Here is a 14,535-nt window from a genome sequence, read left to right as displayed (position 1 = left end):
GGGCTGAGGGGGTTGTTTATTTAGCGTCCATTAGAAAAAGTGTTTTTGTCCTCTAAATAATTTAAGTGCTGCTGCCTCTGGGGACTGAGAGAGCAATGGAGATGTAGAGAAATGGAGGGAAAGAGAAAGGAGTGACTTAGAGACGAGGTGCAGTGGGAGTCTTTCTCATAATACATGGTTTGGTTCTAAATCATTTGTAGGGATGCGACGGTGAAATGAGTTGTTTGTTAGTGATGTGTTAAATGTTTGCTATGAAAGGTAAAGTCATGGATCACCTGAAGTCTCAGGCGAAAATGCTTTGTTAAATTAGACTGACATTTTATTTAACAGCTCCCCAAAGGTGGTTTAACCCCATTTACCCTCTCAAGAACTGCATACACACCAGTTCACACAGCCTCAAGAGACACTACGTCCTCACATTGTTGTGTGTGTGCGTACTGAAGCCAAGCTCAAGCAGATGTAATGGGTGAGGACAGGACAGACAAACTCTGGATAATAACCTGTCCCTCTGTGTAGCCTTGTCCTCTGATCAAACACTGTTCAAATTGAGGACTCTCAGAAACCTCTCAGCATAGATCAAATGTAACAGACGGCCACCCTCACCGGAGCATCACAGAACCTCTCCAGAGACACACAGTAGTCTCTCTAAAGCTTTTTTTTCCTCTTCTGTCCTTCCGCTCTTTTTAGTTTTTACTCTTTGTTCTTGGTTAAATTGAGTCTCCTTCCTTTATTTTTTTTTTCTTTACACCTGCATTACTGCTCAAATTTATAATAGGAAATAAGTTCCTCAAAGTTGCAATGTTGTGACAGTCATGGAAATGGTAATAGATTTTTTTTATTTTTTTATTTTTTTATATTGTGACTTGCATCTGTGTTAAACGGTTTATCAAAAAAAGATGTAGGGTCATTCTATCCGATGATTGTTGATTGGATAGAGGCAGATCTGAATGTGAGTTTGCAGTTAACTGTATGAAATCGGTGGGATTTATGCAAACTAAATGATTGGAGAAATTTTTATTAAATTATGAGATGAAAAAAAAAATGAGAAAAAAAAATTAAACATGCATGAATGAATTTACAATAAGTTGCATTTAAAAACAATTCATTTTTTACCAACTTTTTAGAAGTTTTTGAGGTTTTGTGACTGTAACCCCCTCTTTTGAACATAGACATGAAAATGCACTTTCCAAACTTAAATCATTGTAATTCAAGAATGCTTTGGCATATAGACCTAATTTTGGTCCTGTTTAAAAGAAGACACTCATAAGATTGTTGAAGTGAAAGCAACAATTAAAAAGCAATTTTCAAAAAATGAAAGTATGAAAAAATAAGTTTAAATTTACTGTGAATTAAATGTACTGTACTAAATTTTATATTTTATAAAATAATTTTTACTCTAAAATTGATATCTAACCTAGTAGTGTTCCAAATTTAAAGTTGATATTACAAAAATTGAAGTTTGTTTAGGCTTTGTACCATGTGTCATCCACATTCCATTGAATATTTTTGATGCATTCTCCTGTAACAAATTAATACATTTGTCCAAATATCACTTCTGTCACAAAACAGACTCCAAATATGGAAGTTTGAGATTCAGACCTTTCCGACGATATGTTTTTTTTCAAGATTAGAAAATGTTTGACTATAAAGTAGTTAGTACGACAACATCCACTAGTCAGAGTCTTCCACTAGTCAGAGGAGCCCACTTAAAGGATTTAAAGTACTGTTTCCATGGTAATGCAATGTCCGATTTCAAAACTGTTTTCACAGGATGAATTTTGAGTTTTTAAGCTTTCGAACGTTACCTAATTTATGATAATTATTAAAAAATGTGATACAAAAAGGCAATAAATAAATAGCATTTCTGGGACGATGACAGTTAAAGCATTGACATTCATGTGATAAAGTTAAATGAAAACACTTGCGAAACCTTATTAATAATTAACATTTGATGATCTAAAACTTTTGCCCAAAAAAAAAAAAAAAAAATTTCAGATGGAAACTTTGCTATTGGCATTTTCTTTTAGTGTCTGAAGAGCCGCCACTTAGGAATATCTTGTGCTAGTTTAGTTGTTTTGCTAAAGGTATGTGCCAAGAATATGAATGTGAACAATGTTAGAATCTTCCTCATGTTCATTCAAAAGAGCCTCCTTGAACCACTCTCCTGCCCATGTTGGTATTTTGAGCTTTTTTTCCAGTCAGTTTTCCACTCCTGTTAAACAGGTGCCTGTAAACTACTCCACCCGGCACAGCTGTTCAAGAATGTAGCTTGAGTTCAGTCTGCTCTGGTTGATATGAACATTATTTATAGGGTCCTGGGATTATTTCCAGCCAGGCCGACTGCCAGTGGAATCGAACCGGTGCAGGGTGAAAACTTTGCATGGTTTATTTTGCTCTTTTGCTTTTGGTGCACATACAGTCAGAGTGACAGTTCGGACCATATGCACATGCTAAAGGTTCACAAACCCACTCACATCTCCTGACAAGCTGCTTTTGGATTCATTCTTGTACTTTTATAGGTCTGTCATCACATGTGTCTCCTGTCACATGCGGGTCGCCCCTCCGCTGGTTTCGTATGTCGGTAAACAGAATCTTTGCCCTCTTCAGAGGCTTTCAGGTTGTTCTCCCTGCCCGGCGCTACCCGCCCCTCACCCACCTTTAGAGGACATGGAATGACCTTGCTCCTTGATAGGCAGGGGTGGGTGAGTGTGTGTGTGTGTGTGTTTACAGTCCATGCCTTTGCTCTGCTTTCAGCTGAAGGCCTGTCTCCATACATGGATCTCAAAGCTTTTTGTGTTCACCTTGAGAATAATGCAGTAACTTTTGCTTTTGAAAAAGAGCTATGTACAGTTTAGAGGTCAACCCATAGTGGAATTTACCAATAACAATAACTAGGTTAGACCTCACTGACCGATAACCGTTTAATCAGCTGATATTAAAAAAAAAAAAAAAAAAAATGGATACTGAATGAAAACAAACATAACATCCCAAGTAAAATAGTGCTGAACTTCATTACAAAAATAAGTAAATAAATAAAACTATACTGGACCATGAAAATGTACTGCAATTTTTAATTAAATGCATAAATATTAATAATAAATTAATTCTACCATGATCACTCATGTTAGTTCATAGAGCATTGAATAATGTTGAGATTTCAATTTTAATTTATTATTAGGCCTAAATGTTTAAATGAACATGATCTAGCAATGAATAATACTTCTACAGCATTTATTAACCTTAATGTTAGAAATGGACTGACCATTTGTGTTGCCATAAAGTGTTACCATTTTATATATATCCAAACAGTCATGCTTAAAGATGGCCATCTTTAAATATCTACACAAAAGCCATAGCATTGAAATTAGACACATATGTATGTTGTATGTATACTTATATACACTTTATTTGCTTCTATTTTAGAACACTTGATGCTAGAAATTATTATTATCAATCAGTTTATCTGTTTTTAAAAGGTAAGGCTAATTGGTACGTCTGTCAGATCCAAGTATCCTTTCCTGTGTTTCTATTCATAAAGGATGAATGGGATCATCAGTGCACAGTTTGAGAGCTTCTGATTGGTCAGTTGACATGAAACTGAATTAAAAAGTGTGGATAATCTGTACATTATTCTTGTGATTCCCTATGTTATGTCACGGTATTGACTATTACTATGATATTTTAAAAAGTGAAATTGTTTGTAATACTATTGTAATACTACATGTGTGATAATATTGTAATTGTTATATCTGGTTGACACTCCAGCATAGTAGGTGTTGCACCTTAATGCTGGTTGCCATCACAAAATGATAGCATTTTTTTTTTTTTCTTTCAAAATATCACAATAATATCTTTATCGTGAATTCTTTTGGCAATAATAATTTTATAGTTAAAAATCTGATATTGTGACAGTCCTAATGCACACATTCACAGTGTATTGTACTTTGATTATTGTCATAGCAACCGTATCCATGGCAGTGGCGTGGAAAGCAGTGTGATAGGCACTCGACTGGGTCTCAGTCGGTGTATTAGTAAATGTGTCAGGTGGACCTTTCTCCTCCTCCCCACTGAGATCCACCACTCTGTGCTCGTTTGTGAAGCGGGCATGCTAATTGAGGTGTCTGACTGAGCAATGATCTGAAAGCATCATTGGAAACATTGGGGGAGGGACAGATGCTGACAATGTACTTGTAATCAATGTGAACAAGAGGCGTTTAGGGCCGGTCAAGTGGTCTTTAAACGACTTCCCTTAGAATCCTGCCTTTGTGTTACTGATCGTTTCATGCATAAGAGGTGTGCGATGGGAAGTGGATGTGCTTTTATAATGTTTTAGCATTAATTGCTCCCTACAGAATCTTACTGTAGCTTTGCTTGTGATGAAGATTGAAATGTATACCAGAGCTTGGTGTCCCATATTACTCAGTTCCCCTCAATAATCCTCCAAAGAGGGCTTATCTTTTTGAGCAGGTTCAAAAATAGTGCAAGTGAGGATGAACTGAACTGTCAGGCTCTTGAGAGGTGTTGAAAGCTTGGGTGGTGGGTAATTGTTGGCTTTAGAAAAGGCCCACCCTCAAAAGTGAAAAACTTTTCATTTCTTTCTTTTTTTTCTTTTTTTTTTTTTCTTCAGTTTAGCACCTCCAACTGTTCAGACATCTCTACTGTAGCATAATGGCCCGCTGTTAACCCAGGCCAATCAAACGGTCATGCACACCAACTGCAGGCCATTTTAAATGATCACCAGGAGAATTGTGCTCGTTGCTTTACCCGTTCTGCTTAAAATTGAAATATTTTCCTCTTCGATCAGTGTGTTAGAATGCATTGGACTTGCACTGATCAAATAAACTGTAGCCTTTTATTTTTAACCTGTCAATTTGCATTTGGCTAATATGCAAAGTTTTAATATTTTTTTCATTTTCCCTTTTTTTTTGTGAGATTTCTTTATTTATTTGATTTGCTTTTATTGAAACTTGTTTAGTGTGTTCTGAACAACATGACTATAATAAAAATTTGTGGAAAGACTACCAGAATTTTTACATTTTTACAGTCATTTTTCTGGTGAGATTATATGCAGCAGCTAACTAATTGTGAATGTGGTGGTAAATATTCTACTCTCAGCTTGTGTTAATGTGTTCTGGGCTAATAGCTGCTGTTTGAAGAGCAGCAGTCTTTAACTCACTGTGAGTCTGCATCAGAGTGCTGGCTGTCATCTATGGCAAAAAACTGTCGCACTCTCTCACTGACTCAAAGTTTGATGCCCTGTTAAAAAAAAAAAAAAAAATCCTGTCGCTGCTACTAACCTCTCTCTCTCTCTCTCTCTCTCTCTCTCTCTCTCTCTCTCTCTCTCTCTCTCTCTCTCTCTCTCTCTCTCTCTCTCTCTCTCTCTCTCATTGTCTATGTTTCTCAGGAGGAGCAGAACAGAGGGAAGCCAAACTGGGAGCACCTAAATGAAGACCTGCATGTGCTGATCACAGTGGAGGACACACAGACACGTGCCGAGATCAAGATGAGAAGAGCTGTTGAAGAGGTCAAGAAGCTACTGGTGCCTGCAGTAAGTTGCAAACACATTTATACTTCCTGAATGTACTTGTGGTAGTGAAAGTGATATGTTACAAATGTTTTGACCTCTGAGATCATCTCCGCAAGACTTGCCCAAGGCTTGTGATTTGATGTAAGGCAACAGTGTTGAATTTGGCAAAACACTCTATCCTGCTTCCTTTTCTGGGTGTGACGCCTTTGTGCATATGGGGTGGATTTTAATCCCACCCTTGACCCCTAGCTTCAGTCTTCTGCTAGATTTGATATTTTTATCTCAGGCTCCCAACAGAGAACAAATGGCGCTCTGCAACCTGCTTCCCACATATTTCCGCCCCATTCCACCTTTCCATTCTCCGCTCTTCCGTCGGTTTCTGCAGGGGGTGGGGGCGCTTATGTCAGGGTCTCTGGCTCCAGGCTGTTTTGCCTGCAGCGAACAGAATGGCTGGACAGCTGCAAGAGCCTGTTCTCTATCAGGCAACATGGTGGAAAGGCTTCGACCTGCTGAAACGCGGCCAGAAGCAGCCGTTCCGCCCAGCCATGTGCCTCTCACTTCATTTCAGAGCGGGACACAGTGTCCTGGGTGTTCTCTGACTGCTTTCAGGCACTTGCTTTCTCCTGTTTCTTTTTGCAGGGTTTTTTTCCCCATCTCTCTCTTTGCCAGAAATCCCACATTTTGCCTCTTGTTTGGGAATTGTTTTTTTCCCCCCTCCTTTATGCTCAATTCTCTTTTGTTCCATTTGAGCAGGGAGGCCTTAAACCTTCCACAGACATGCACATGAGTACACACACACACGCTAGTCAGAAAGAAAACAAACATACACGGCCGGCTGAGAGTGTGTGAGTCATTCTGTACTGTGTGTGGGTGGAAGATGAGTAAATGGCTACATGCTCTCCAAATTTTCGCACCGACCCTATGAACCCCTGAGATCAAAGTCATCTTCACTGTGTATATCCCTCCTTTGCCATAAACACACACACAAAAAATGCTTAGGGTCTCTGGAGGCCTGTATTTGCTCTACTCATGTATTTCATTCAATGTTACACAACACTCTTGGTATTTTATACAAAAATAAAAATAAAAATTTTCAGAACAGATTTTTTTATAGCATAGATCCAACATACTGTACATATTTGTATCTCATCTTTTAATTTGTTTAAAGGGATAGTATAACCAAAACTGAGAGCTGTCATCATTGCTCAGCCTCATGTTGTTCTAACCCTGTATGAATTATTTCTTTCGGTGGAACACAAGAGAAGAAATATTGAAGTTTTTTTTGACCACACAATCACAATCAATGTGGTTCAGTCTTGTTTTGGACCCCGCTGACTTTCATTTTGTGGACACAAATGTTTTTGTCCATTTGAGCCATTATTCTAAATATCATCTTTTGTATGAATATGTGTGCGCTGAATTTTAATGAATTCTAAGCATGCTAAAAGCCTCAAAAATACACAAAAAGAGTATTAAACTTTGGTGTTACCTTGGTAACACTATTTACGATATCAAGAATACTTTTTCCAATTTTAAATCAGCCGTTTCTTGACAACAAGTATAAAGCAGTTTGCGTAAATGTAAGAGGATGATTTCAAAGCCTTTATAAGTGACACACACTTCCCGCTGCCAGTTGGTGGCATTATGACCGTGACTTGCAATAGTTACGACAATGTGATCATTGAATAAAGTTAAGTAAATGATTGCAGAATTTTCATTTTTGGTTGATCTGTCCATCCATACAGATAAAGTTCCTCTTAAACATGCTTTTTCAGCTGGTTCTGTGTGTGGCAGATTGACTCTAATGCCCTTTATCATGCCAAGCTAAACTGGATTAAATGACAAATCGTCCATCGCAGCCCATGCAGTCTTAATGAAGGATATCTTTGGCTCATTTAGAGGCATGAAATTGTCTTATTAAATACATCATAAAACAGACTGGGTCACAGTCTGTTTCCCTTTCGACTCTTGGTTTTGTCATTTTGGAAAGGATTTGATTGGTTAGAGCAAAGAAAAGGAGGGCAGTAGCATTTCAGAGCTCTCAGAGAGAAGCTCTCTGTTTTATAAACATCTGCGATATTGATTTTTACCTAACTTGAGAGGCAGCTAGCACATTACCGCATGAATCTGTAATCCTGGCTTGGGCCCTGAAGAGTTGCCACAGCCGAACGGTTCCTGCTCGCAGAGACCAAATTGAAATTTTCAGCCTTGCTCAAGGAATCAGTTCCACACACAGCATTTGAATGATCGTCAGACTCTGAGAGAGTGCATGAACGGCGGGTATGCGCGCTCACAGCCTCAGAGGCCAAGGTTAGAAGGGGGTGATTGAGAGATTCGGCTCAAAGGCCCTGTGAACTTTTCAACTCCCAGCGAGAGACAGAGGAAGGGAGAGACACACAGAGAGAGATTTGAGTCGAAGGTGGGCTGGTAATGAAGGTAGTAGCGAGTGAGAGGATTAAGGCAGTAACATAATGGAAGGGAAAAGATAAGGATCGAGCCACACTTTTATATGTGGATCGCTTCCCACAGTTCTTCCGCTCTGGTCTCACTCGTCTTTTCACTTACTCATAGTATCACGCACAGCCTTTCTGCTGTCATTCAGATACCCACCAAACTACTTCCCTCGTACACTGACTAAGTGCTGGTTAGTGTTGTCACGATAGCAAAATTATGACTTCGATACGATTAAAATAACTCGATACCGATACTGAATCGATACCACAGCAAAAATTTAAACAGTGAAAGTAAATGACTATTATGATTAGAAATTAATTAAACTAAAAATTACTTGACCAGCGTGTTCCTGCCCTGCTTTTTGACCATTCCCTCCCTTTTTTTAAAAATAATAATAATAATAATAATTACATACACAGTAAACTTCCTTACAGAGATGTTTGCAACAATCACATTATCAATCATGTTAACATTCACAATCCTTTCACATCTCTGAACAGGTTGGGATAGGGGTGGGTGATATGACCAAAGTCTTATTTCACTTACTTAATTTAATGTTTTTATATATATATAATGTATATGTGTGTGTTATTTAATTAAATATAGTTATTTAATTTGATCTTGGTTACAGAAAAGCAAAGATGATTCTAAATAAGAAAGATAAGAAAGATACAAATGAAATTAACATTGCTTTACTTTTTCAGGTGGGCTTTGAGTGTCCTGTGCTTTTTCTCATGCATGCATGCATGTTTCTTTGTTTCTTTCTTTGTCATGTGCTGCACGGATATATTTTAGTCCCTGCAGTGAGTGGAAGCAGTGCTTTGCACACACGTCCTGACTTCTGGTGTCACACATCGACCCAAATTAAGAAATGCAAATCTTATTAGAATGCTGTCATTCTTAAAGTACTAATATAATTTCGTATAGTAGCTTTTTTAATAGCAGGGTATCGCAATACGTTTCTAGTACCAGTATATCATGCAACACTAGTGCTGGTATTCCTGTATATTTCACATTTGCAGTTATTTTATTTATATATCATATTTGTGAATTGATGGATGTTATCCATAGGGATGCACAATATATTGGTATCCACATCAGTAAATATATTTCTTTTTTGTTGTAGTTGTTTTTAATATCTATCGTCAACATTTATTTATTTGTGTTTAATTTTTAATATTTTTTGTCAGAATTGGAATATCTCTATTACGTGCACACCCAGACAGCAACATAGTGTGGCCCAGATCCGGTCCACATCTGATACATGTGGATTACATGCGGACAAGATGTGGGCCGGATCTGGGCTGACACTATATTGCTGTCAGGGCATGCTTGCAAATCTAGGTGCAAAACTTTCCCGGCATGAGCATCAGAATCATTTAGGTGTAAAAGGGTTACCAGATGCTGGTCAAACAGTTTTTCTCTCCCTCTCAATTTCCCATACCCCTGTCCTCTGTGTGCCACTTCACTGCAGGGACACCCTGTCTTTGTTCATGAAAGTGCTGACACACACGGTGATGTATAAAGCTGTGACCTACAAAACACTGAGCAATACAGGTCTACAAATCTAAATCTTTTTGAGTTAAAATTTAAGATTTAGAGCTTCACATCCTGGCCCACCATCAAATTAAGTTTTACCCGGTTTTGTACATTTACAGCTCAGCAAATGATCAGTAACTTTAGAAGTCAAGCAGTTCACTCAGTTTGAGCACAAGGCATAGGGGGGCTGATGAATCTTTCTAAGATGACAGTTAAAATTTATTTTGTTGTGAGAATTGTGGAACAAATCGCTCTCTATAAGCTGTGATGCTAATACCCTACTGCTTAACAGAAACAGAGGAAGTTGGAGACCAATTCATGTGTGGAGTATGGACAGATTAAACACTGATTGTAGTTTGTAGGGTAAAACCCTCAGATAAGTTGCATCTTTAAAATCATGTTTCATTCCTTTACATTGTTCTGTCCAACTATTTTTGAAAAGTTAAAAATTAAAATCAATTGTAAAAAATATAGTTTGCTCATCCTTATGGTCATGCATTAACTATGACTTAAGTCTGTATTATGAACTGTTAAATATAATTATTCTCTGTTAGAACGTGCAGACTCCTTGTTTTTGCTAAATCCACTAGTGATTGAGAATGGCATTGATTAAAAACTAATCAGTGATCTTATCTCTAAAACTGCATTTGCTAATTTCCATTTTGATATGTGTTGATTGTATGAGTAGATCTAGCCATGTGTGTACTTTTAATGCACTTGTATCCAACAAGATTAGGCAACATCACTCCATCCTGTATGCCCATTTGTCCTGTAATCGTCTGTCTCTGAATTTGCAGACTTGGGTGCTTGCTTTCCCAGTTTCTCAAAGCCGAGGCCCAGTTTTTGAAGACAGAAAAAGCTGCACGGATTATAGCAAGTGCGCTTACGAAGCAGCTCTAATTTCCAGCAGATTGGATGACAAGCAGACGCCACAAACAGAGATGCGCTGAAGTCTAGGGACACGTCTACGTATCAGATCCCTGTTAATTGAATTTACTGGTTTATACTCCAACCTATTTGGAGATGATCAGAGAGAATAAAACAGTACGATTCCTTCCTACAAAGTAATTAGCCTCTCAAATGTGTTAAAAACCTGACAAATTGGTTTTCTCGTTAGGGGTGCTAAACCCAGGAGAGCTGCCGCCTGTGATGGGTGTTTAGATTTTTCAGAAGATGCAATGTGTCAAAGTTGCCATGAGAGATTCTGTGCTACAAGGTGACATTGCTCATTTCCCCTCAAGGTGTGTGTTTGAGAGAGAGAATCTGTCTAACAGACAGCAGAAAGTCACTTATTTTCATTGACAATAGCTGTGTTGGTATTTGAGGTCAGTGTTAATCCTGGTGTCTCAACATTCTCAGAGACCCAGTGAAAGACCTTCTGGGAAAATGCTAGCCTGAGATATTCACCCTAAATACCCCTTCGCTGCGAACGGTGCGCTATATCCACAGAAACGTTCTTTAGCATGTCTGCTCCCAATTGGTATTGGTGCACTAGGGAATGATGGGAAATAGAAGCTCACACCTATGACATCTCATTAAGAATCTAGGCCACTATGTGTCCATTCCCTTTACCTCGGCTAATTAAAGTGGCATGTCAAAATATTTTTCTAGGTTATTTTAGTGTGCTGGGTCGACAGGAGCGAGCAAAGGTTTGAATTCATAACAGTGGACAAAGACCTTATTTATATACAGTACTACGAATACTTTCTTTTGTGGATGCCCCTGGCTATAAGAAACATGTAATATCTTTTTTTGTTCAGTGTTTGTGAGGGAGGAACTTCCTGCTAGAATGTGACATCTGTAGTAACAGTTATGCCTCCAGAGCTCAGTTCTTCAGTCTGGCCCTTTCCTTTATTCCTTCCTTTTTTATGGCTTTCCTTTTTTCTGCATTTCGTTTCAGCTCCGCTTGTGCTTGTAGGCAGAAATCGACTAGAGAACCAACTTGCTGCTCCCTGTGTCCTCCATGATGCTTCCAATATCTTAAAAGCCACAAAAGAAGGGGGAGGGAGGTGAGAGAGAAGAGGAGGAATGGGGAGCTTTGCTTACACAACGCTCCCAGCATCTCTGTGAATGGGCTCGTCCTTGCCTGTAACAAAGTGACTGGGTTAGCAGTGTTTGCACTCTAGCCTGGAGCCCTGTTCCTTTCTCTTGTCTCTTCCTTTCTCACACACACACACACACACCCACTCTCTCTCACACGGTCTCTCTTGGCACATCTTTTATCCCGTGTACTCCAATAACCATCACATTCAGCGCCTGTGCCAAGCACAATGAGTCCCCGATCTGGAGAGGTTTCAAGCCTCTCTGAGTTGTCATGGGTGCTTTGCATTTGTAATCTTTTCCCAATTCAGGAATGCAGTTAATTTCACACCATACACCTGGTTATAGACCTTTCACTCACTCTTAGGCTCAGAGGAAAGGCGAGGGAGAGACAGATGGTGTATAATATACGACAGGCGTCGTGGTCTGTGGGGCGTAACGTCCTCGTCAGCCAAATTCTTGCCGTCAGCTCGCGGGCTGTGTATCTTGTAGTACGCTGCCTGAAATGAAGACTGTTCTGGGCAGCCAGCTCATCGTGATCAATAAACACCTTTTCTTGAACATACATAATCACTCTCACCTCCTATCAGACCCATGTAACAATCCAGTACAAAATGCAATCTAGTTGCTGCTTTGGTATGAGAATGCCTGTCCATATTATACCCATCAGGCATAACATTGACAACTGACAGGTGAAATGAATAACACTGATAGCACTTATCTTTTCATCACGGCACCTGTTAGTGGGTGCAATATATTAGGCAAGCAAGTGAACATTTTGTCCTCAAAGTTGATGTGTTAGAAGCAGAAAAAAAGAATAAGGATTTGAGCGAGTTTGACAACGGCCAAATTGTGATGGCTAGACGACTGGGTCAGAGCTTCTCCAAAACTGTAGCTCTTGCGGGGTGTTCCCGGTCTGCAATGGTCAGTATCTATCAAAGTGGTCCAAGGAAGGAACAGTGGTGAACCGGCGACAGGGTCATGGGCGACCAAGGCTCATTGATGCACGTGGGGAGCGAAGGCTGGCCTGTGTGGTCCGATCCAACAGACGGGCTACTGTAGCTTAAATTGCTCAAGAAGTTAAGGCTGGTTCTGATAGAAAGGTGTCAGAATACACAGTACATTGCAGTTTTTTTTTACGTATGGGGTACGCAGAAAAAAAAATGGGCACGTGAGCATATATACATATTATTTTTTTGGGCTCTGTTTTGAGCATTATAAAGGATAATTCACCCTAAAAGATCATACCCTCATTTACATGTTGTTCCAAACTTGTATGACTTTTTCACTGGAGTCCTATTTTTTTTTTTTTTTTTTTTTTTTTTTTTTTTGAGAGAGAGAACTGTCTCTTTAAGCATGCAGCTGCATTTATCTTTAAAATGGCTGGAATGTAACTGTATTGTACTGGACAAATTCAATGCGGCTTGAGTTTCACTGGCTGAGATCATTGGAGATCTTGGAGGACAAAAGACGAGGGAAAAAAAAATCATAGTGAATGCAACCACCTGTGACGACAGCCTCCTGAAATGCATGCAAGTTGCCCTGCAGGTCAGTGCAACCCGTCCGAGAGTGCTTTGTGTCCCTGTTTTCAGAGCATGTGTCGCATCCGATCAGACTCAAGCCCCAGCTGCAGGGTCTAGAGCATAGGATCATGGGTAATGGGAACATCCTCAGCCGTGAGCTTGTAAAAGCCCTGTGCACTGCCTCTGTGACGTGGCTCGTAGATAGCTGGAGAGACATCAGCGCTCATTGCTCCTCCTTGCATAAGTGTTGTTACAAGCAGAAGAAAGCGTCAAGGGACTTGATACTGTAGACATACTTAAAGCACAGTGTTTTGTTCTGCATATGCAGAGAAGTTGTTTAGAAGGTTACAATTCAATTCTTAATTAGGGATTCACTGAATATGTTTATGTAATTGTTATCTGATATTAGAAATTTAAATTTTATTGTATTAGTCAATATTGTATTGCTCAATATTGAATATATATATATATATATATATATATATATATATATATATATATATATATATATCTGTTGATATTGGATATTTATTAATGTATGCTGATTTAGCTATTTTTCAGATTCAGATTGCAGTTGGGTCATCTAACAATCACTTAAAAGTAATCTTTAGAAACACTAATAATTTGATTTAACACTGTTAAATGTAATTTTTACCAATTTCTTGGAGCATTGGCAAACTTTTTTTTATTTTCCAACATCTGATGGTGTCGAGCTTGTCCTGGTAGTGTTGACGGTTTCAGAACTAGAGGCCCAATAGGTTGAGATTGTTATCCTTCTGTGCTATGTCCTGCATTATAGTATGCTATCCCTCTTTATCTTCTTCCCTAAAGCAGCTGTCCTCTTTTACTTTTCGTGGTCTTCTTGGTTGGAGCCATGGTTTGCACCCCAGGCTTACTGACCACCAGAACCGCAACAGGAAAAAGCTTCTCTTGGGGTCTGTATGCTAATCCGTCCTTTGCTGGCAGCAGCTTCAAACGCTCCATTGGACTGGCAGTTCGTCAGAGTCTCTGAACAGAATAGAAAGAGCAGACCCAGAATAGACTGGGATTTACTGTGTGCCTATTTTCACCTGAGCACCTGCCATTTTTAAGGCACAAATTCAAGCAGCGATGTGCGAAGCGAACCACTTCACACAGTGCAGTGGGATTTGTCTTTTAATTTTCAGCTTTAAAGTGATTTTCCTGGCTTAACAAGTGTCACTACAAATGAGAAAGTAGTTTCATAGAAAGAAGACTGGTGTTTATTTACTGTCTAAAAATCACATTTCGCATCACGTTATTTTAGATGCTCTTGTCTGCGGTCTAATGTTAAGCGCCTTTTTTGAAGTGGAAATGATAAACTGATGCTGTAGGGAGCGTTTTATTTAACTTTTTTTTTCTTTTTTTTTTCTTTTTTACTGTTCTATTAGAGCATCTTTTTATGATACTGATGCATAATTTACAAAGACAGGC

At 38.9% G+C, this 14,535-nt stretch overlaps 1 protein-coding gene across 5 annotated transcripts in view; it reads left to right on the top strand.

The window, feature by feature from the left end:
- qkia (QKI, KH domain containing, RNA binding a) overlaps positions 1 to 14,535 on the top strand; it is a 75,492-nt gene that overhangs the window by 44,996 nt on the left and 15,961 nt on the right. For all 5 annotated transcript variants that reach the window (XM_051867238.1, XM_051867236.1, XM_051867242.1 and 2 more), the window contains exon 4: positions 5,405 to 5,548. In XM_051867238.1, the coding sequence (XP_051723198.1) occupies positions 5,405 to 5,548 (144 nt within the window). The remainder of the gene's footprint in view (positions 1 to 5,404; positions 5,549 to 14,535) is intronic.

Source organism: Ctenopharyngodon idella, chromosome 17 (assembly GCF_019924925.1).
Source record: "Ctenopharyngodon idella isolate HZGC_01 chromosome 17, HZGC01, whole genome shotgun sequence".
Lineage (NCBI taxonomy): Eukaryota > Metazoa > Chordata > Actinopteri > Cypriniformes > Xenocyprididae > Ctenopharyngodon > Ctenopharyngodon idella.
The sequence above is the reverse complement of the archived record's forward strand: the minus strand, read 5'-3'. Positions and strand labels throughout refer to the sequence as shown.